The 23,718-nt window shown below is 36.4% G+C and overlaps 1 protein-coding gene across 1 annotated transcript; it reads left to right on the forward strand.

Annotated features, from left to right (window-relative positions):
- The first annotated feature begins 8,526 nt into the window (after positions 1-8,526).
- Positions 8,527-14,570, forward strand: LOC136799569 (trypsin-2-like). Its single transcript, XM_067056292.1, has 6 exons — positions 8,527-8,908; positions 12,288-12,407; positions 12,783-12,854; positions 13,061-13,282; positions 13,503-13,753; positions 14,011-14,570. The coding sequence occupies exons 1-6, from the start codon at positions 8,833-8,835 to the stop codon at positions 14,344-14,346; spliced, it is 1,077 nt and encodes a 358-aa protein (XP_066912393.1). The 5' UTR covers positions 8,527-8,832; the 3' UTR covers positions 14,347-14,570.
- The last annotated feature ends 9,148 nt before the right edge of the window (positions 14,571-23,718 follow it).

The following is a 23,718-nucleotide window of genomic DNA, read 5'->3' on the forward strand; positions in this document are numbered from 1 at the left end:
CGGGTTTTTTTTAATCACGCCAGTAACTCAGGGGCGGGTGGTAACGCGAGCAAAACAATTTTTCGATGGTCGTCAGAGCAATTGAGAAAAAAGCTATACTTTAAAAGAACAAATTGCTTTTCCCAGATTTTTTTCCGCATCTCCGCAACGGAAAATCAGCGGAAAATTTGATGCGGGCGGGATTTTTCGATGACCGCCTAAAGAAGGGTGTCGAAATTAGAAGACGGATGTCGAGATTACACCAACTTACGGTGTACTCAATAGCAGTGTAAATGCATCGAGAGCGCTAGATCTATATACTTTCCCTCTAAAATTTTTAGTGATGTATATACAGTGAGGCTGGAACTTCAATTTTTGAGGATTACGATTTTACCAGCTTTTTTTGCCTCGCTAACCCAAATCTCGCAACCTCTTTACCTTAAGGAAGATCAAAATTAAAGTTTTTTCAGCGTTCCAAAAAGACGCATAGCAGAAATTTTTTCATCTTCACAGGATCGATTCTCAACAACAAAATACATCTTTTGGTCTTTGGGTTTGTTTCTGACGATTTTCCTTCAAAGAATATCGATCACTTTCCTTTTCCCCTTGAGCGCTTGAGAAAAAAATGATTAGCTCACGTTCTCGCACGGGCGAGAAAGATGAGGCGGCAATCTTGCACTGAGGGTGCTACTTAGTTTCCGCCCTAATTTGCGCCCACGATAGAATGGTCCAAACACGGGGGTATTCCAATTATGATAAACTATGTTGTTCTGTATAAGTGTTTTTTTTCTGAGAGATACAAATAGTATATTTAATATTATTAAATTATTTATTAAAGTATTTTCGAGCGCAAATTTAAATATATGGTTAGTTCTGTTTATTCCTCAAACCCCGGGAAAAGTTTTTTTTGCCGACTTAGCTATTTTACAAATCTCGGAAAAGAACTGCCATAGGAATTCCGATACATAACCCGAGTGGTTAATAGACCTTTTTTCAAAGAGGCCACCCTGTTGAATAATTATGTAGTCCAGCAGAAAAACAATGATAAAACCATGCATAATTATTACAATATGCATGATACAGTAATTATGAATGGCTCTATCATTGTTTTTATGGCTGGACTATATAATTATTCAACAGGACGTCCTCTTTGAAAAAAGGTCTATTTCGGAAAGGGCTTTCAAGAAAGTCATAATCATGGTCAGTGCATCAACTAATCGAACTTAGCTGGGAGACCCGACTTCTCTGTCTGTGTGGTTTCAAAAAAATATCAAAGTATAGACACAGTATAGTAGCCGGGAATTATACAAGATGCAAGAATCAATCGCAGAATTTGATTGGCTAATATTTTATTGTTATGATTTGATAAACAAAAGTATGACGTCAAACAGCTCTATTGTTTCAAGAAGTGGCGCGAGCTTTTGAATTGTTTTGAAAAGCTAACGGTTTTTTCTTTTGTGATTTGAAGTGATTTGAATTGAGTCAATAATTCCATACTCTGTATTTCAGTGAAGTTGTTGGGATTTGAACAGGATAGAAATATTTTTGTAACAGAGTATGGTCTCCAGACTAAATCGAACTTGAACATCAAACGATTAAAGTTCGATTTAAAAAATTAATCAAACTTAATATCGAACACTCACAATTTTACCGGAAATTGGAGTACGATTAGTTCCATCTTTTATGATTAAAAGTAACAAAGTATTAAACAACATACGATACGTTCAAACTCTGAACTCTTACATTTTTTTTGACATTTGGTGAAAACATAAAAACAGCCTGTGAAGTTATCGAAACAGTGTCGGGTCCAACTGTACAGTGTTTGAGTTCTTCAAAGATCTCACCAGAAACTTAGTACATATATTACGGTCAAACCCGACTGAACAGAATAAAAGCGCTGGCGCCCGCGTTCTATGTTTTTTTTTAATTACGTAATCTTATTCGACGTGCTTTTTGTTGACGTCATCGAAATCCCGGGGGCCTGGAATGTTCCCGAGTTATTTTTTCCCGATTATTTTTTCCGAGTTATTTTTCCCCACAAAAATGATAACTTGTGTTTTTTTTAGCTTATTGACTCGAAAAGTGAAAGGCACTCCCCCCCCCTGCACCGCAAGCATACACTTTTGAGAAGACCCCCCTCCCCCCTTAGTGCGTACGTACTATGTGGACGGCCCCAATCCTGCCGTACTATTTCAAATTTATCGTCCTACTCCAAGATGGGTCCTAGATGCTAAAGGTCCCTATTACCGAGTTTATGTATGATGTGTTTTTTTATCTGACGGAGACGGCAAGGTTCTAATTTCTCTAGATCCCGACTGACTGATGACGACGGTAAATTAGCACTTTTACCGGGTTATTCCAACTTGATTCAGTCACTCTACCGTCCTTCAAAAGTTCAAATACATAAACTCGCAATTGATTTCAAAGCCTCAAACCGAAAGGGCTAATTCTGATAGTCCTGGATATGGGAAATGAAGCCACTTATTTTACCAGCCAAAACACGTGACACGTGTTCAGATGTTTTTCAAACAAAATTTCAAAATCATAATGCTAAGTAAAACTTAAGGCTTCACTTTAACCCCTTCGGGGGCTTCATTCAAGCTAAATGGTCAGAGTCGTTGAATTTGACGTCAATCTTTTACAAATATCTAACGTTCATGCACCCATTTTCGATATCTCGCATGGAAAAAGTATTTACAAAGATGGATAGCAAATGTGCAGAATTGTATGCGTCTGCAAATCAAATCACTTCAAAAGAAATAAAAATGAATGATCTTCGTATTAAAAAGAATCAAAAGTTAGAGTTATTGTCTTTCAGAAAGACATTCCTTTGCAACCTCGTTCCCGTGTATCCCAAACTTTATTCACGTTACAGATGGACGCCAGGAATATTATCTACCTCTAGCCATAAAGACAGCGACAGCGATAAATTAGTAGATGTTTGCCTTAAATATTGGCCAGGAAAGTTTACTTTTAAAACAGGTGATATCAAGTCCATAATCGTCGATGGAAATCGTACCTATCGACCATCCTCCGCTGGCTACCAGCCCTGACTTCATGCCTTCCAGCCATATCGGCCCACTATTTTGATAATCCTCCTGATCCCAGTTTAAACCCCGCCAATTTGTTTCAAGGCTGTTTTATTTAGTATCGTCTACTCAGGCCCTTGCTATCTATCGATCCATGAGCCAAGGTATCTGAAATCGTTGACTTTTTTCACTACTGCGGCGGCTCTGAAGTTCCCGTACGTATATAGGGTATACTAGTCAATCCTATATTGGAGTCCCATCCAGGGTGTCACACACGCGACAACGCGTATCAAACTGTCTTCGTGTGTCTGATGCGAAGAAAAAGTAGCAGCCTTGAAGGTCCATCTAAAAATGAAATCTTCAACCAAGATTTGGTCGGTATTTAGAATAACAGATTGAATATAGAGCTTTCTTTGATTTCATGCAGCATATTTTTCGAAATCTGCCGATGGATTTTGCTTTATATGGCGTTTGTGTGAAAACCACTGGCCACTGGCTTCATTTTCCTTCCAAGAGTTTCAACTCTACCCCTTTCAGGATTATGAGCTCGTTTGCTGTTTTCTCCTCTTTACTTTACTCCCTACTATTGGAAGGTAGAACAGGCTCAAATTCATTGGCGAGAATAACTTTATAATAAGTTTATCCTAATTAAAGAATAGAAATAGAAATCAAAAAAGGCCTAAACTTATTGAAAAAAATAATTTAGCACAGAGATTGCCTTGGCGTCCTAGAACCATCAGAGAAAAACCGAAATCGAATCCAAAAGTTTCAATGCGAACCATCGATGAACCAATCCCAAATAGGAGCATTTGGTAACGTGATCAAAAGCTAAGCAAATCGATTTTTATCTTTTGTTATTAACAAAGGAATAGCTATCAAAAAGTTAGAAAAATATGCTTCCAGACCAGAGTTTTTATACGGAGTTTTATATGTGGAAACCTATACAGACAGGCTAAATTAAACACCGTTGGAAGACCACTGAACGAAGATTATCGATTTACCGATAGACCCTCTGCATGGTTATTTTAAGGATTTCAAGTAATCGGTTTTCGTCGAAATTTGATATCATTTGTTAAGAATTTGCCATATTCAAGTATATTTTATTAGCGGATCAACCCAAAGAGGGTACTTTGAATTGTCTGATTGTTCATATGATAGATACTTTGTCAAAAATAATGACCCTTGAGCCAGTCATGATTTGATTTCAAGATCGATTGTAATAATGAAGAAATGCCACCCTTCTTGACTATTGGCTAAGATCATATTTTTTGACAAAGAATTAAGAAGTTTGTCGCAATAGCAACAAATTCAAAATATTTTTGCGCAAAATTTGTCGGTATTTCTGTTAAAGTAATCCACTTGGCAGATTTTGTGGACTTAACATTCTACAAATTGACTTTGTTATTGTCTTTGTATACTTAATAAGTCGCTTAATTGAGGAACACCCAGATCTTTTGACCCGGTTTGACGTTTTGAGAGGAGGGAGTTTAGTGCAAAATATTCGCTAGGCCAGGGTGATACTCGATGTGGACCTACCGTAGGTGCGGCCTTCAACCTAGACGATTTTATCGTCCGTTACATACCCTGAGTATCAGAGGTTAAATTTTCAAAGAAAATAGTAACCTCTGAAGACAAATAATAGAAATTTTATCGCGCATGTGTCAATCTAATCACTGTAGAAAATATCAAAGATGAAGAGCAAATATTAGCATATTAATGTCTAGCAGACTGTATCAGTATGCAGTTTACTATTTACGAATTCCCCAGAAACCTCCAAGTGTAGTTAAAATGAGTTTATTTCGAAAGAAATCTTTTACATGATCCCCAAATGTATAACAGTAATTACTAAACTTTTAATTATGGAAATGTCACTTTAATTGAATCGAAATAATAGACAGACTTTATGTTATGATTCTCTATCACTGACTCTTTTTACAAAGCATTGATGACTTTTTGTAAGTTGTGTTTTCAACGACGGGAATAAAAATATCGACTATGACGCTCATCCAAGATCTTGGATGGTCGTCATGGTGACTCTTGTCTTCGCCGATTGCGCGATGAATAGAATCTCGATTCGTCGGCACAGCGTAAATATATGATTTTGAGCTGTGCTTTTCACGGTATCCGTTACAGTAATAGTAAAGGCGGGAAAATATGGTGGTATGGCGTTATGGTGGTGTACGGAAAAACATCGGTGGTAAGACTGGCAAACTCTACCCGCTGTAAACTCTTTTCGGCAAAAAGCTCATTTGCGAATTTTCTTCGGCTTTGGGCTGATTTCTTAGATAGTGTCTTAGACCATAGCATAGTCATATTCAACCTTGCCAAATTGTACTATGCTATATGTCTGATAAGGGTCAAAGACTGAGTCTGATCCTGGTCTTATCAATTCAGTTCCTTCATTTCGCCGTTTTAAGTTCTGCTGCGGTTGCGCAGGTGAGTAAAGTAGCTTCCAGTTTATGTGACAGGAGTGTTATTTCTCAAATTACACTCTTGTATCACAGACCCAGTGAGGCCCCCAACTTACTGAAAGATTTGGTCAAAATCTTGTCCCCGGTGGAAAAATACTCTGTAATTTCAGCCCCACTGGGAAATGCACTCCGAGACAGCCCCACAGGATTTTTAAGCTTAAAATAATAGAACTTTTATACTAATTGGGATTTTGAGAAAAGTTCATTCCCGCTGTAGAAAAAAATTCCACCGGGGCTGTGAGACAGGGGTGTCAAATTTAACCATGCACTGCAAAAAATCATTTCTTGTTAGAAGAAAAAAAATAACGAGTTAAGTAAAAACTTACTTAAGATGAGAAATATTTTCTATTCCGATAGGTAAGAAAAATTTTCTTAAAATTCTTTAAGATAATTTTTCTTATACCATTAAGAAAATTTTTCTTATGTCAAGTATTTTTTACTTAACTTTATAAATAAATATTTTCTTGTGATGAGAAAATATCTTCTTTAATTTTCTTAAATCAAGAAAAAGTTCACATAAATTATCGGTAATAGAATACGCTACTATTTATAAGAAAAAGGAAAATATTACTATAAGAAATATTTTTATAAATTGTTAGAGCACCAGATAAAGTAGTTGGAAGACCTGGAATTTTATACACAACATAAATAGATTTTCATTTTCATGGATAGTCACTCACTTTTCACTCTATCATACAGCTGAGCTTATAAAATATTTATGGCTGGTACTAAAAACAGCACCGTTTAAAGTACTTGAAAGTAGACGACATCCATGAATTTTCCTGAATACGCTGTCTCATTCTTTCCCATTTTTACCTTCATACAGCTAAGCGAAAATCGTTATGGCTGGTACTACAAACAGCACTGGTTAAAGTACTTGAGAGTAGACCACATCCATGAATTTTCCTGAATACGCTGACTCATTCTTTCCCATTTTTACCTTCATACAGCTAAGCGAAAAATCGTTATGGCTGGTACTACAAACAGCACCGTTTTAAAGTACTTGAGAGTAGACCACATCCATGAATTTTCCTGGATACGCTGTCTCATTCTTTCCCATTTTTACCTTCATACAGCTAAGCGAAAATCGTTATGGCTGGTACTACAAACAGCACCGTTTAAAGTACTTGAGAGTAGACCACATCCATGAATTTTCCTGGATACGCTGACTCATTCTTTCCCATTTTTACCTTCATACAGCTAAGCGAAAATCGTTATGGCTGGTACTACAAACAGCACCGGTTAAAAAGTACTTGAGAGTAGACCACATCCATGAATTTTCCTGGATACGCTGTCTCATTCTTTCCCATTTTTACCTTCATACAGCTAAGCGAAAATCGTTATGGCTGGTACTACAAACAGCACTGGTTAAAGTACTTGAGAGTAGACCACATCCATGAATTTTCAGGGATACGCTGACTCATTCTTTCCCATTTTTACCTTCATACAGCAAAGCGAAAATCGTTATGGCTGGTACTACAAACAACACCGTTTAAAGTACTTGAGAGTAGACCACATCCATGAATTTTCCTGAATACGCTGTCTTACTTATTCCTTTCCATTTCCTTCAATAAAATTTGCTTAAAGATTTGCTTTACATGTATCAGCTTATAACTGTGGTATGTTATAGCTTTACAGGCAAAAAAGCAATAAATAAACGATAAAGTAACAATGAAAGAAAAATACTTATCTTTTAGGTTTTTGAAGACACGTGTTCTCGCACCGCGTGCTTTTTTGAAAATTAAAATTTTACACTCAACAAACCTATATCTTCTCATAGAATTTTGGTACTATCTTTTCGTCAATTTCCAGAGAAACATTTTTTCAAATGTTTATTCGAAAGATAAAAGAAATATGTTAATAGGAGTAAAAGCCTATTGTTAAAAATACGCTTGCTATTGATTTTCGCCCTTTTTAAGAAAATTTAAGAAAATTAATATTGTAATTTTCTTAACATAAGAAAAATATTGACAAAATCTTTACAGTAAGATTATTTTTCTTGAGCGAAGAATTCAGTATTTCGACTTTTGAAAATTCTAAGAAAATGAAAAACATTGAAATGGCGTTTTCTTGTATTAAGACTTAATTCCTTATTGGGAGTTTAACTTTCTTGCTATAAGATGTGTGACTTTCTTTAAGAAATGATTTTTTGCAGTGCATGAATATTTTTGGAAACTAATTCAGAGTGATAAAGGAAACGTATAAAAACCATTTGCGAAGTTTTTCAACCTGTTTAGAGGAAATGTCTGGACGATATTTCAAATATAGCTTAAGATATTTTTCCTCTTTGACGCATGGTGTGAAAGGGGGCTGGTTAAAGGAGATCCCCTGATGTCTGATACGTTTGCTCTGTTACGCAATTACAGTGCAGGATAGTCTAAATCAGTAGCATTTTTATTTGAAGAAATTTTCGGTCTATCGTGCGTGAGGCGTATAGAGTGATTTCTTCTTTTAGAAACAAAAATAAGAACTTTTTTCCGTTTTTGGAGGGGCATATAGAAAATATTCATTAACCTCTTTTTCACTCGTCATTGTAATAGAAAAACATTCTGAACAGGAAAAAAGAATTATACAACTCTTTACAAAAAAGCCTGAAATTGTAGGATGAAGGAGAAATATGAACAAAATAACACCCTCCTCACCCTACAAGACTTTAGCACCATTCGTGACTGGCAATAAACATGTAGGTCCAAAATTCCTCTGTTTGGACATACTTATCTTTTAATCCTCTTTGTGATTATCCATCCCATTCACGCTTGTGTAGTAGTCTTGTTTGTTTGTTTTCCCTAATACTCTAAACACTTTCAATGTCCTTAAGCCGAACTTGTTTTTTGTTTTTCTTTCTTTGAAGAATCAAGAGGAAAAATCGAGTCATTGAAGAGGCACATAAATATAAAAAATACCCCACATCAAAATCTTAAGCTTCGGATTAACGATCATAATAAACGACACGTTCCTCTTAGAAAGATCAAATCAGCTGCTACATCATCAAGAACAATCATATAGTATTAAAATAACATCATTGATAGGTAGATACTCGAAATAAAGGAAAAATACATGCGCCCGTATCTTTCTTGAGTCTCTTAAAAGAATTGACCGCCACGCGTGATCGGTGGGATAGATAAATGTCACCGAAAGAGTTTTTTTTAATAAGAAGATGAAATGATATAAAAAGGAGGTCCATTACGCTGAGGATCGAAAATCAATCAAAACTTTCAATCTTGTCAAAATTAGCAGACAGATCGGATCATCAACTTGTTATCATTGTTATTTGACATAATTTTTCAAAACGAAATTATTTTTACTTTTGGATTATTACGTTTATTAGCATTACTGCATTTCCTAAAAACGCAATGACATATATCTTTGGTAGCATAAAATTGTTGTTTTTCTTTCTGGTGGCAACCACGCTGTGGCATAACAGTGAAGGTATGTATCTTGTTATTGAGTGACTGCCTACCTGATTGACTAGTCTTTAGCTTTGTCGACCAAATTTCATCTTGGTGATATACTTTATTTTGCGATTTTTCTTTCAACGCTTAGAGATAGACAATGAAGTATGTATTGCAGATTTTTTTTCTATCGAACCAAAATGGGTTTCATTGAGTTTGGCTATTCAATTGATAAGCAGCAGTCTAATATCTATTTCAGTTAGCTTTGTTATCAAAGAAGTCAATTATTAGCATGACTTGGCCCAGGAAAAAGGTTGTCTCATTGTTTATTGTAAATTTCAACCAAATATTTCTCTCAGCATTCGGCATTGACAATTAGTTCACTATTTGCCCAGGAAATTTACACCGGATCATTGAGACAGGCGGGATGTATATATTTCATGTCTGGTTTGCAGCACGGTTCGACAGTCAGATTACCCCTCAGATAAAAATGTATAGTGGTCTGTCTGAATACACTTTGTCTGTTCCAACATAAACAAATACATACTCAAAGATTGGTGATCAAAACAACCTTCTCAACTTGATACGTGTACTCAATGGGTTTTTACCGATTTGTTTGGCAAAAATCTTTACATAGATTGACGAACAACCTTTTTGATGGCTCTCTAACAATACATGGATTTTATGGACTTTAGATGGACATTGTTTTTTGATATTTCGCACTAGTAGGAATTAGACCATTTCAGACGTTACGGTTCCGTATCGTTCCAAAACAAGTGTGAACGTCAAAAAAACGTCAAAAAAAGATGTTAAAAAGCAAAACAGATTGAAACGGTTTTGCTCCACTATTTTCATCGGAACGGAACATCTCCGTTTTCTTGCTCCGAAACGTTTCGAAACCAATATGAACACTCTCGATTTGTGACGAAAACCATACCGGAGCTGGCTATACGAAACCGTATCTGAACATGGTCTTTGCAAAACGTAAGGACGCGAGGACGCGAGTGAGATGTTGATGAAAACACCCCTGTCTCAGTGACCCGGTGCAGTGTTTTGACCTAATTAATGCAATTATTGACCAGGTTAAGACGATAAATTTCTTATTTTTGTTCAGGGAGGATTTGAATCTGTTTTGACCGGGTTTACTCATTATTCTACCAGTTTTTGGCAATCTTTCCAGGGTGGATATGTCTGGGTTACTGATACAGGGGTGTAAGAAACGTGACAAGTTTTCCACGTAATGTATGTCTATGATAAGAATATGGTTTTTATTATTGAATGCACTCATACGACATTTCCTAAGTAAACACTTAAAATTGCCACCCACTCTAGTCTAATTAAAATTGTTCTTTGGTAGCGTATTTGTCGACAATGTTGCAATCGAAGTAGATCTGGCAATAGGCAAATTTCTTATTGAAGCCCGTTTGAAATGATAATGATGATGATGTAACTTATCACGAATTTTGTTTACGGAACGAAGACCGGAACATACCGGAAGGACGCCGGTCATAACTTGTTTGTCGCGAGATGGACATGAAAGTTTTTTATGCGCATGAAAATATTTTTGATGTCACGAAAGGTTGACATAAAAAACTTTGTTTATTTGCTTTTTGAGGTAGTTTTCTCTTCTTGTTGTTTTTTAATTAAAGAACCTTTGCTTAACTGTAAGCATTTTATATTGATCTTAATTTTAAAGAAAAAATCGCCATAACTCAGAAAAAATATTAAAATGCATCACATCTTTGAACATCCATAAAATTCACTAAGGTGAAAAAATCGATCATCTTCTAAAATATGAAATGCACATTGTTTCAAAGTTTATTGGACAATATGAACATTAGATGGACAATATATGGACACTCTTTTGTGCTTTGTAATCAATGCCTTTTCACAGCTCCAAAAGGGATATTTTACTTACATATAAGATCATAAAAACATTTTATTTCCTATAAAAGAATTTCCTTGTTGCATTTTTGAGTTCAATAACAATTTTATCAAAAGTTTTTGTTCAAATATTAGGATTTGGTTAATCTCCGTATTATTGAAAATAGTTGACGCGACTGTCTTAAATGTTTGTGTGGCAACATTATGAACATTAGATTATTGGCCAGGACAGTTTTGCCTTTGACCTTTATTTAACCTAAATAAATTTTAGATTCTTTTGCTTTGCAAAACATACTTTTAGGATAACTTTTGTCTCGTTCCAGGCCCATTCTTTGGTGGTATCTTAGGTATCTATTGATCAATAAACGTAGAACATGAAACAAGGTCTACTGTCTCAATGACTGGTCGAAAGATTTTACGCAGTACACGAATTATATTTGTGAAAGCTTAAAAACGCAAGTGAGTTAGTTATAAAAAGTCACATTTAAGATGTTTTGGTTAAAAAACATTCGGCCTAATGCAATGATTTTAAGAAGTATGCCGTGCTAACATCCCTTAGCCATTATAGTTATAAAGCAAACTAACGTTTTTAAAGAAGTTAAAAAACACTCATTATATGGTACCCGATGTAGAAATTTGCTCCGACACGCTTTGTTCTAAAGGTCGGACATATTTGGATATATTGACCCGCTCTTTTAGAGCTTCAAAGTAGGCGTCTGCCGATACGTCATCGGAATATCAGATAAAAACACTCTCATCGACATCAATGTACAGCTAGTAGTAGGGTGGTCGGTTGGTAGATCCAAATTTCAGATCCCCAGTGACATTAAATTCAGCTCGCTTAGAATCATCAAGGGGTCTCGGAGCGAATTCTAAATTGATTTAGGAGAATTTTTTAAAATATCATTTGTTTCTTCGATTGTAAATCAATTCACACAAATCAATGTTATGTAACCTTCTACAGTAACAACTTTTCCTACCTTAACCTCGAATAACTTGTCTCGCCAGGAAAGCTGAATAAATCTGTGCTGTTTGTGGAGCCTGGATAGTGAAAGCTGAAGGCTATTTTTAGTCTCACTTCTTGCTTTAAATTCTATTTGATTTTGATTGTCTGTGTGGTCTGTCTATGGATTGTGATTTTCAAATATACATACAAATTCCTCTTATACTATGGACGTTGAAAGGATATTATTTCCGTTTGTTCGATGTTCTGCGGGAAAGAATATTGGTATCCTGTTTCAAAGGATGTCCTTCTACATCAGGGGAAATTCTATGAAGGCTGTTCTCACATTTTTTACTGGCTGCAACAGATTTCCTCAAGATTGTCTAGTGGGTAAAATTTTGAAAACTTTCTTGCAGCCTCGTCCCCGTGTATCCCAGCCTTTATTTATGTTACTGATTGAAGCCAGAGAATACCCAGGGTATTATCTAGCGCTATCAGTGAGTATCAAAGCTGATAATGCGCAGGGAACGAGGTTGATTTTCTTGTAAATTTATTTCTTTCGTTATTTCTATATTTTTTTCGTTCGTAGGTTGTTCTGACAGGCTTCCCATACAATATTGTTCAAGTTACAAAGTGTTCTGTGATAGTGCCGGTTTCAAGGATTATTTAGCGGTCAACTGCCCCCTGACCTGTAACAGATGCAAGAAAGGTAAGTTAAATATTTAAAAAAATTAACTTTTGTACACAATATTACAGAATTCATTTTGGCGAATTAAGAAAATATCTTATTTTGGGAGAATTTGATTTTGGCGAATGATCCGTCATTTCATAATTATTTTAGCCGAGAAAGGAGGAAGAAGGGTTTGTTTCAAGAAAGAAGTACGAAAAAAATTGAAAAAGAATTAAAATTCGACTAGTTATAATTTTTTTTGAATTTTTGAGAAATTTCGCAAAATTTGCCAATTTGCCACTGGATTTTTCAATAATTAGATGTATTCACCCAAAAAGTCACAGTGATTTCTTTATTTTTCACCGGTTTTAAAATTTTCCTAGCTGATAATTTATTGGTTATTTATATATGCAGGTCAAACAACGACATCTCAACCTATTAGAACTACCAGAAGGACCAACACAATACTCCAAGAACCTGGCAGAAGTATGATTTTCAAACTAAGTTTTATCTAATATCCTGGAAAACCTTTTGTACAATTTTTAAAGCTCCGAAACTTAGTACGAGTATCACTTGATTTCAGCAAAACAGATAGAAAAGCTTTTAATCAATGCTGTAGTACCAGTTTATTCTCCCACATGTTTTTCATTTGTTAATGTTAAGTCAATCGTTTCACTCTATTTTTATTATAGAAAATGTTGAATCTTGTGGAAGTACAAAACCGGGCTACACTAAAATTATTGGAGGGCGTAACACCAAACCAGGAAATTCACCGTGGCAGGTGGTATTGAACAGAGAGAATTATTCAAAAGGGCGTTTTTGTGGCGGTGTTTTGATCTCACAAGAGTTTGTTTTGACTGCCGCCCATTGTTTTGATAATCAGAGGAATTTCTCGAAATACGAAGTCATTGTCGGTAAGCATTGGTTTCTATCTTTTCCCCTTTTTCATACTTGAAGACTCCCTTGTTGTCTCGATTGTCTCGATTGTCAAATGCTGTTTAAATCGTTTCACCAAGAGTAGTCGATTGGTGTGCATTAATACAACCAGAAGTCATTAACATAAGATTTCAAGAAAAAAAGAAGTTAATTAATTTAGAGCGGGGTTCTCTCATTTATCTTATCTTTCAAATGTAGGTGTCCATGACTTGAACACAGTCAACCGCTGGCAACAATCCTTCAAAATACAGCATGTTTTTATCCATCCAAAATACAGCCAATCGGGTGTTGACTACGATTCCGCCCTTATCCAGATCAAAGGCAAAGTCCGATACAACGATCGTGTCCGGGCAGCCTGTCTTCCGGATGAAACTATGAATTTTGACGCTGGTACCATGTGTACGATTTCGGGATGGGGAAATGTGAAAGAAAAAGAAAGTGGACCCGCTGTAAGTATTATGAATATATCGTTTTTATCGTTAGATGAATTTTTTAGGGCTGAAGTTTTAATTACACAGAAAGAAGTATTTTTTTTAAATAAAAGAATCACAATGCTTATTCTGCTCCTAATAGCCTGATTGTAACATATTATTTCAAAGGTTTCATGATCTTAACTTAGCTTAGTTATAAACTGACCCTTCAAGATACACTTATGAAGAACAAGTGGTTATGATATTAAATTGTCTTTACCAATTTCCAATAACAGATTATGCAAACAGCGCAAGTTCCATTGGTCAATCGCAAAATATGCAATACAACCTTCCATCAAAAACACAAGTACACTGTCACAAGCCGTATGTTGTGCACTGCACACCAGAATGGCACCATCGGGCCGTGTGATGGCGACTCTGGAAGTCCTCTTGTTTGCAAAGCTGTGTCCCCAGACTCGGGTGAAGAGATTTGGTACGTTTGGGGCACCATATCATGGGGTCTAGGTTGCGCAAGGAAAGGATTATATTCAGTGCATGCCAATGTTAAATATTTCTTATCTTGGATCAATAGTACTGTCTTTCCAAAGAAGCGTTCTGTGCTGACAACATGACGTCATGATAGAAAGGATGCTGTAATGTAGCCAGATGTGACGTCATACGATATCATAGCGTTTGGTATGTAGCAGTGCTATGGTTACAGATTTAAGATGTTAGAAATTGTGACCAATGCCGAATGGAAGATATAGACAATACGTGCTACTAAGAATAGTTTGATCAAGATAAATTGGTAATGTGATCAAAGGTTGACAAATAAATCCTTATCTGTAATAAATACAAGATTACATGATGCATGATAACAGATGATTTTGCATAGTGAACATTGTATTTTTCGTCAAAATCTTTTGAATTTATCAGAATTAAATGATGATGGGAGTTTACTGATGTTTTAGTCAGTTGAAAAAAGATTGAAAAAAGATGTAAATAAATTATTTTAGATTTAGATTTTGCCATAACAAAGCGAGTAATGAAAATCGCTACATTGGAATTAGACTCCTTGTTTTTTAATTTTTCTCTAGTGCCAACTGAAAGGAAATCTTCCAAAATTTCATCTCCATCTAGAGATGAGGCACTACACATCCGTGTTAATTCAATGTTTAAAAAGCTTGTAAACTAAAATTCATGAGCAAGCATACGATATGACTCTTATTTAAAAACAAAACCTTTAAGACGATGCTCAGACGTCACGGTTCCGTATCGTTCCGAAACGAAATGGTTCCGAAACAAGTGTGAAAGTCAAAATTCAAAACATCAAAAAAGAAAACGTTACAATACAAAGCAAAACGAATAGACCTTTTCATAAAGTACGTTACGAACATCACTTATCTCTTTTTGAAATTATTGCCATGATGATTAACTCCCAGCGGATTTTATTAAAACTACTTCCTATTCGTAAAAAATCATTAAAGGGAAGTAATCACCCTGGTAATTGTTTGAATACGAGGCAAGTGATGTTCGTGACGTAATCTATGAAAAGGTCTATTGAAACGGTTTCGCTCCACTATTTTCATCGGCGCGAAACTGCTCCATTTTCTTGCTCCGAAACGTTCCGAAGCCAATATGAGCATAATACTCTCGACCGAACTTTGGACCCTTAACGGGACTAAAAGGGAGGAAACAAAGGAAAATTTTGGGAATTTTACGACCCTTAGCGGGACAAATTTGATAAATTTTGACCAAATTTCGATCTTTCAGGGGTAAAAAGTTGAAATTTTCCTATTTTTCCGACACTTAGTGGGACTGAAATTTGATTTTCTGATTTTTCCGACCCTTAGCAGGACTTTGGAAGTCCAAAAAAGGTACCCTTAAGGGCGGCACATACCGTACCCTCCATTTGCCTAAGTACCCCCCCCCCCCCCCCCCCCGGGTTACATAGTCATTATCGAGTCATTATATATATTTAAGTAGCATTTTTTAAACATGAATGTTCATTATCACTACATATAAAACCATTTAAAAATAAAAAGTGGCTAACAAAATAGTGAAGATTAGAAATTTAGACATAAAAACTCAGACTCGTAAAAAAAAAATGCCTACATTACATTAATACTGATTAATAGGTTTTCAATTCTCTAAACTCAAAGTTACTTTAATGTCTTTAATCGATTCCTAATTACATAATGCAGATAATGGTAACTTTTGTTCGGTTTATCCTCCTCATATGTCGTATGGTTAAACCTGACAAGTATTAGCAACAATACCATAGTGCCATATATCCTGAGTTTAATTCCCACGTCTCAGATTAGATAAAGTATGAGGCCCTAGGAGGTTGAGGAAATAAGATAAGCAGCCAAAGTAGAAAAGGTACGAGAGGTTTTTGAAAGTGGTCGAAATGGACTGATCTAGGTACCAAAGGATATGAGCAAACAAGAAGTTAAAGAAACGTAATTGTGCGGTGATGAAACAGTATATTTCGAAACGTAAACAAGAATGCCGAAAATGTATAATAGAACTTGGGATGACATTGGGGATGCATCAAGATATATATAACTGAGAGCCTAACCCGTTTTGACGACGGGTGTCCTGTTTTCCTAGCCTGTTTTGATGACAGGTGTCGCCCCCTAGCCCCGTTTTGATGACGGAGGTTAATATAAACAGGGAGGTTGCCCTGGCGAACCTTAACACCGTTGGGAATACAGTGTGCGAACCTAATCCAGATCTAACTGGATCCTTCACCTTAGGGGATGTATCTAAGTAACTGCCTACTGACTTGCCAAGGTTACGTAGTAACCCAACACTAAACGTATCATGATGCATCCCAAATGACCTAATCTCTGGTTAACACAGCCTTGCCCAGGGGAAACCATGAGATCAGGATCCGTCGCAGCAGCAGTCACCATGCTCTGATGAGAACGCAGTTGATATATAACTAAAAGAGAAAAAAAAGAAGAAGCAGAGAGCAGAACCGAAACTACAAGGGGCAAGCAGGGAGAGGGTGGGAGGGAAAGATTAAAGTCGCAATCAATACAGGCTCAGTTTGAAGAGGGCTTGACACTAGAATATATATAGGCAAGGGAAGAACAACCGGCAGCCGAAATATACTATTTCTTAACCGCCTCGGCACGGTGGCGGGATGTACTTCATTCGACTTGGAATTAACCTAAGCTAAGGTTTAGCTCCAAATTAATTGGAGGGCTTGGAGCTGTGCCCGGGAGCTGTGATACTCAAAGGTAACAGCATAACAGAAGCCAGGCAAAATTCTGATGATTTGGATACTATATCCGCATCTTTGCGGTTCTTGTTCTTTTCGCGCCAAAATATCTTATGTACTTTCACTTTCAAATCAAAATGGTAGCTGAATGTGAATGAAAAAAACAAAATGCAGGATGTGTGTGTTGATAGTTGTCAGAAAATTAACTTTACTTTTCAAAATCAGGTAAGATGTGAAAAAGTAACTATATAGCCTGTCCAAAAATGCCAGATGCATGAAAAAAACTGGGCCTCAGACATGGCATGGATATGGTCATCATAGACCTTTTTTCAAAGAGGCCACCCTGTTGAATAATTATGTAGTCCAGCAGAAAAACAATGATAAAACCATGCATAATTATTACAATATGCATGATACAGTAATTATGCATGGCTCTATCTATATTGTTTTTATGGCTGGACTACATAATTATTCAACAGGACGTCCTCTTTGAAAAAAGGTCTATTACACTCCGATGTCCGACGAATTCAGCAAAATTCCTCAAAAAAGAAGCTTGATTGGACTGTAGGATGTAATTTTCAATAAATCACTGTTAACTAATAAACTATTCTGGAAATTGCGGCTTGGACGCCGGATATCTCCGATGTAGATTTGAGATTTGAGATCTGCTGCCTTCAACTTTTTCCAGTTAAGTTGGCGCAGCTCCGGCGTAACATTTCCCTTCTTTCCAGACTGGCTAATAAAGTCTTTTTCAGAAAATTAGGGAAAAACTCTTTGGGAGAACGCGCACACACAAACCCTTTCCAGCCAAGACACTGCCTGCCCTGAACTTGAAAAGTCTACAATACACCTTTTCCATAATTCTCTAAACAGATGTGCACCCATTATTTTGATGACCATTTAAGAATAATATGACCAAGTGGTGTTTATTTATGTTATTCTTTGTACCGTCAACTGCTCCAACTTGGGACGAGTGTACGCAACATGGGACTTGTTGATATCTGGCCTGTATTTTCACTTACTGTTAAATCTCTTTGACAGCAAATTTGTTTTGATAACTCCACCAAGTTTATCAATCATACTTTCTGTCATAACATGCAGTTACATCAAAATGCCTCAAAAATATCAATATGAAAATTGCGTAATCAGAGAACGTATGTCTCGCTCATTATAAAAAGGCCGAGACAAACTTTCAATAGTTGGATTGTAACATCGAGTTAAGTCTCTTTTGTTAAGTCACCAGGGGGTAAATAAAACAGACCTTGATACATTTATCGTTCGTTTCAACTTGACAATTCGTTTAAAAACTCATCCTCCTAAATATTTGGGATAGGTAAAATATGTACAAAGAAATTCATACTTTTCCAGCCCGGCGAAAAAGAAGCGAACAATAAAATATAATTACCCTTTTCAAATAAACCTCTTCGGTGGCGAGCATAGTCTACTCTGACGTAATTGTAAAATTTTATATGATGGGAGTTTGACATAGTAATATAATGTTGTTTTGGGAATTATGAAGTTCTCTGGAATTTCAATTGCATTTATTCAGGTTGATTTTTTATGACTTCTAATGGTACTTTTTCTAATGAGTTTGATTACTCTGTTCTCACACTTATGTCTTTTTTTTTTCGCGTCCTTTTCCGTGATTACTTTTATTTATATTTTTAAAGACAGGTAAGAAGGCATATTGATGTAACTGACATGTCACGATAACTTTCACTACATTTCGCTAAATGCTCAGAGCGCGACGGCCCATTTTCCCTTCTAACCGACCGATCTAATTTTCGCACCGAGTGGGATTCGAACCACCACCAAAAAAAGACCTTCGGATTCGGAAGCCAGCGCTCTATCCGTTGAGCCATCGCCGCACAGCAGAAACCTGCAATTCATAACAAATTAAATAGAACGGACAAACCTCTTATATATAGGTGACACTCCCAACCCTACCGGTGCCCCTAAATTTAGATCTCCTTGTATAATATCGAACTAATGCCAAGTCCCCTTGCATGATATCAGAGGGTTTTCGGTATTTTGAGGCATTGATAACCTCTTCATGTTGAATTTTCTTTTCTTTGTCTAGTGCCCGTGCTTTTTTTATGTCATTTTCAGTCAAAGCCTTTCTTGGAAATTTGTCTTTCTGTCCGTCCCTGGGAATCCAAGCATTAAACTTTGTTCACAGCCTAGTTTATGATATTTTTGCTGCTTGTTTAACGCTTGGCGCAGGTAACTCGCCTGCAGGAAGATTTTTCCCTGCAATGCAGGTTCGGCCTGATTGGCCAGCTTTAGGCATATTACTTAGCAGTACTTTCGCGCACATTTTGATAATTTTGATGCGCGTGCATAATTTATGGAAAAAGCTGACTCTGTAAAAAAAAGGAAAACAAATGAAAATGAAAACATAGATTCATTTCGAAACAAAATGGCTGTTGACTGGAACTCTAAATACATGTGGCTGATGTTTTGATGTGGTTTTTAGTAGTTTTGAAAGTCTTTAAGAGCTTGTGAAAGAGTTTTTATGGTAAGTTGATTATGTGTGTTTGGCTGGGTTTCCAAAGTTCGGAAAGTCTGTCAACAAGAGCTCACACACAGACTGTTTATAGCATTCTGTATCAGACTAATCTACCTGCACCAAGCTCTATAATCTTAGAACTTTGTGAAGTGAGGTATTTTTTGTTTTTTCTAAGATTATGAGCTTGGATTCCCAGGCTAGGTGAGGGGTCTGTCGGTATGTTTTGAGCGTTTCCTGTAAGATCTCTGCTTCATTCGTTTTTGAGTGATGATTTATCTTCATTGATTTTCCCACGGTTTTAATGTATGTCTCAGCTGGATTTGACTAGGAAAATGAGCGGATGAGAACCTTGTTGCAACACCATGGCTTTTAGTAAACTCCTCCATTTTTCTGCTATTGAAAGGAGGACCATTGTCAGATATCTGATTTTCAGGATATCCATATTCATCATAGATCTCTGCTAGTGCAGGGATAACTTTTTCAGCTTTAGTTGAGGCTACGAGCTTTGATGCTGGGTATCTTAATCCCAGATCTTGAACAACACAACATGCTTGGATGATGGCATGGGACCAAAGAGTTCTACGGCCACTGTGTCCCAAGAGTTTTCAGGTACCCTGTGACTGGTTATAGGTTCCTTTGTCTTTTTATCAACAAACAATGCACAATCATTGCAAGAACTGACAAAACTTTTCACCTTATCGTACATTCCATGGAAGAAAAAATGGAACCTAAGTGTCCTTTCAATTCCACTTTGTCCTGGGTGAGATCCCTAAGTGCTAGTTCAATAGCTAGTTTGTGTAGTGATTCTGGAAGAACAATTCTATCATCCTTGAGTGTTATTCCGTTCGCCATAACGGTTAGTTCGGACATGATAGGTCCAAATCTTTGAACCTCTTTGGAGACGTTCTTAGGGATTGATTGATAGCCCTTCCGGAGATTTTTTTGAATCTGACTGAGTGTTTTATCATCAGCGGTTTCCTGAGAGATTCTCGCTAGTGAAATGTGATCAACAACTTGTGTCATATGGAGTATGTATAGAAGGTTTATTGAGGTCATTGTATTCTTCTCTCTGGCCAATTGGAAGACTGGAAAGCTTTCTCGCATGATGACTCATGTCTACTTGGTTAAGAGACCCTTTCTGGTATTCAACAAAAAAACGGTTTGTCTTGATGATTCAATTTGAACCAGAACGCTTTCCATTGAATATGTGGACCAAGGGCTTGTGATCAGTGCTCACCTTGATAAGGGCAGGCAAACCTACAACATATTCACGGAACCGTCTGAGTCCAAAGTCAAGGCTAGCAGCTTCTAAATCCAACTGAGGACAGTGTTTTTCAGAATCATTAGTTGTCCTTGAGGCTAGAGCAACTGGTTTCGCTTCTTCTAAAGATAGACCTTGTGCTAGAATTGCGCCTAGACTCGTCTTGTGGCCATCCACAACAATAAATCCCATCTTCGTCGCCAAGAATAATATGACCAAGTGGTGTTTATTTATGTTATTCTTTGTATTTAATTGATTGACCCTGACTCTAAAGATAAGAAATATACAAAATATATTACATTTGGTCTCTAGAGGTAAACAAACCCGTTTTTGCCTGTGTTTCCTTAGAGAAGTTGGTTTTTTTAGTGTACACAATACCGTGAAGTCAGGTAACTTGCATCAGTGGAGGCTAACATGCATAGCCCTCAAATGAATGACCTGGCTGGTCCTTGAAATACAAAGTTAAATCTAAACAAAAATGGTAGAGTAGAGCTGCGAGCGCAGCTGCGTAGTTCATTTGTTTTGACATTTTGCTGCTTTGGTTGGTCAGTCATTTGAGGGCTATGCATGTTAGCCTCCAGTGATGCAAGTTACCCGACTTCACGGTAGTCAGCTACAGGCTTTTTCTTTTAGGCCTTGCTCTTACTCTATAGGCACTGCTATAGGCGGCCACTAGTAACCATCACAGAAAATTAATTTTTTTGTCTAAGAAGCTTTGAACACCAAATTTTGCTTTGAAAAAACAAAAGCGCCCCATCCTTCACACATTTTCATTTATAACTCAAATTTGATTCCAGAATCTTTCAGAAAATTTCAAATTATATACTTCCATTATAGGGTATATAATACTTTTATATAAAATTAATAAGAATTTAGAAAGCCAAATTTAAAATCGAGTACGTCTCGTCACAGATTTTTGCTAATGTAGATATTCAAAAATTTAACTTAACACATGGTCAGAGCTTGTTTTCTCCACTATTTGAACTTAAACCTTCTCAATACATAAAATTATCAAATGTAATTTCCTTACAAGGTGTGAATCCCAGAGTTACCGTAGGTGTAAGGCTTACACCTATTAATTAAAGTCTATCCAGATATAATTGGCAGTGGAAACAACAAGCGTTTGTAAAAAAGATAGGTTCTTAGAGGCCCACGGCGCGCCTTGAACCTCAATCCTTTAATAAATAAATAAATAAATAGCATAAGTAGAAAAAAAGCTTACAGAATGTCTGTAACTTTTGATAGTCAAACACAATTGGAAAATGTTTTTTTGCTTGTATTAGACAATCAAAAGCGCCATATTTGAATGTATTTTTGGTTGAGAAATTCGCTATTTTTAGCGGTTAAATTTGTGATTGCAAAAATTGAGCTTTTTTCTACTTATGCTATTTATTTATTTATTTATTTATTAAAGGATTGAGGTTCAAGGCGCGCCGTGGGCCTCTAAGAACCTATCTTTTTTACAAACGCTTAAAAGTTGTTATAATTTTCTTTAGGTACATTTTTGTTCTGGGGCTTCCCCTGACTTTCATTTGAGCATTGAGCTCGCGTGCTCTCTTGCAAAATTCTTTGATCGTCAATCGTTTCAAAATTGTGAGGTCTTCTGTTGCTCGATAGGATGTAGGAGGGCCTTTGTATGTCGTGATGGTTCTCAAGACTTTGTTCTTGTCTTCTTCATTTTCGAACACTACCTTGATTGGTCGATACCTCCCTTCCTCCTCTCTCTCTTCCGTGAATACTCCTCATCCTCTGTGTGTTTACGATTTTTATGTTCTTGATACCCACTCGGGATCCTCCAAATGTTCTTTGATTCCATGGAAAATTAGGTTGCATGCTGTGGATCATTGTTTGCCGACTGTTTCACTTCGAGTTATTTTCTCCACCTTATTTGATTGTTTATTCACCTGTTTGGATACAGCTTTAGCATAACTAACCTCTTTCAGCTCTTGCTTCTTTTCGATTATGATGTTCTCGATCTTTGTTTCTATCTTCTTCTCGAGTATGCTCATCTTTGCTTCGAGGCTTTCTTTGATTTCTTTTGTAATAACGTTGACGTCTTTTGATTTCAGTTTGGAGATTTTTTCATTTTGTACTTTCATGATGTTTTCACATGCTTTAATATCCTTTTGAAGTCCTTCGATTTTGGTGTTTCTGCATGTTTCAACTCGTTCCATCAGCTCTGGTAAGATCTTAACACAACTTTGACACTGGAAACTTCTAGATTTAAACGTTAAGCAAATCTGTATTTGGTAGATTGGTAGCTGGAAACAGTTATAATGAACATCTCGGTGGCACTTCCTGCAGGTCAGAGTGTCTTTCAAGCTGCAATGCTATAATGCTCATTTTTACACTACCTTAGGTTAAGAAGGTTGTCAAATTTCAAGGCAAATAGAAAAGTTCTTCGGAAGATGTGGGACCCGAAATACCCCTTGGTAGCACTTTTCTGTGAAATATCAAATCTCCAACTTTTTACTGAAAACAGGGGTTATGCCATCTTTTTTTGAACAGTGGAATTAAAAGTTGTTAAGTGTTGCTAAGTGTTGCTGCATTGGTATTATTGGTATCATTGATCATTTCGAAACAAAGTGGAAATTACAATTTGATTGTTTTTATTGAGGCGATAAACATATTGAACTTATATATTGCCTTTGTTATTTTTAAATAATTAAAGAACTTTGCTAATTCCCAAAACACTAAGTACAGTTTGGCTATGAGGTCATTAAAGAGATCGTAAAATGTGTTATGTTCGAAAATCTGTTTTATCATCACTACTCCCGATTTTGTTCAAAATTTGGAGAGTTGATGTTTCACAGAAAAGTGCTACCAAGAGGTATTTCGGGTCCCATATCTTCCGAAGGACTTTTCGGTTTGCCTTGAAATTTGACTACCTTCTTATTAACCTAAGGTTGAAATACCGCTGGTGTAAAAATGAAGGTTATAACATAAGTAGAAAAAACGCTTAATTTTTGTAATCGCAAATTTAACCGCTAAAAATTGCGAACCAA

Source organism: Clytia hemisphaerica, unplaced genomic scaffold (assembly GCF_902728285.1).
Source record: "Clytia hemisphaerica strain Z4C2 unplaced genomic scaffold, Clytia hemisphaerica genome assembly, whole genome shotgun sequence".
Lineage (NCBI taxonomy): Eukaryota > Metazoa > Cnidaria > Hydrozoa > Leptothecata > Clytiidae > Clytia > Clytia hemisphaerica.

What these genes read in the sequence shown, in the direction of transcription:
- LOC136799569 (XM_067056292.1), top strand. Translation starts at nt 8,833, where the DNA reads ATGACATATATCTTTGGTAGCATAAAATTGTTGTTTTTCTTTCTGGTG. An exon ending in GCTGTGGCATAACAGTGAAG is followed by an intron (nt 8,909 to 12,287) that starts GTATGTATCTTG and finishes TTTCGTTCGTAG; the next exon opens with GTTGTTCTGACAGGCTTCCC. An exon ending in ACTCCAAGAACCTGGCAGAA is followed by an intron (nt 12,855 to 13,060) that starts GTATGATTTTCA and finishes TTTTTATTATAG; the next exon opens with AAAATGTTGAATCTTGTGGA.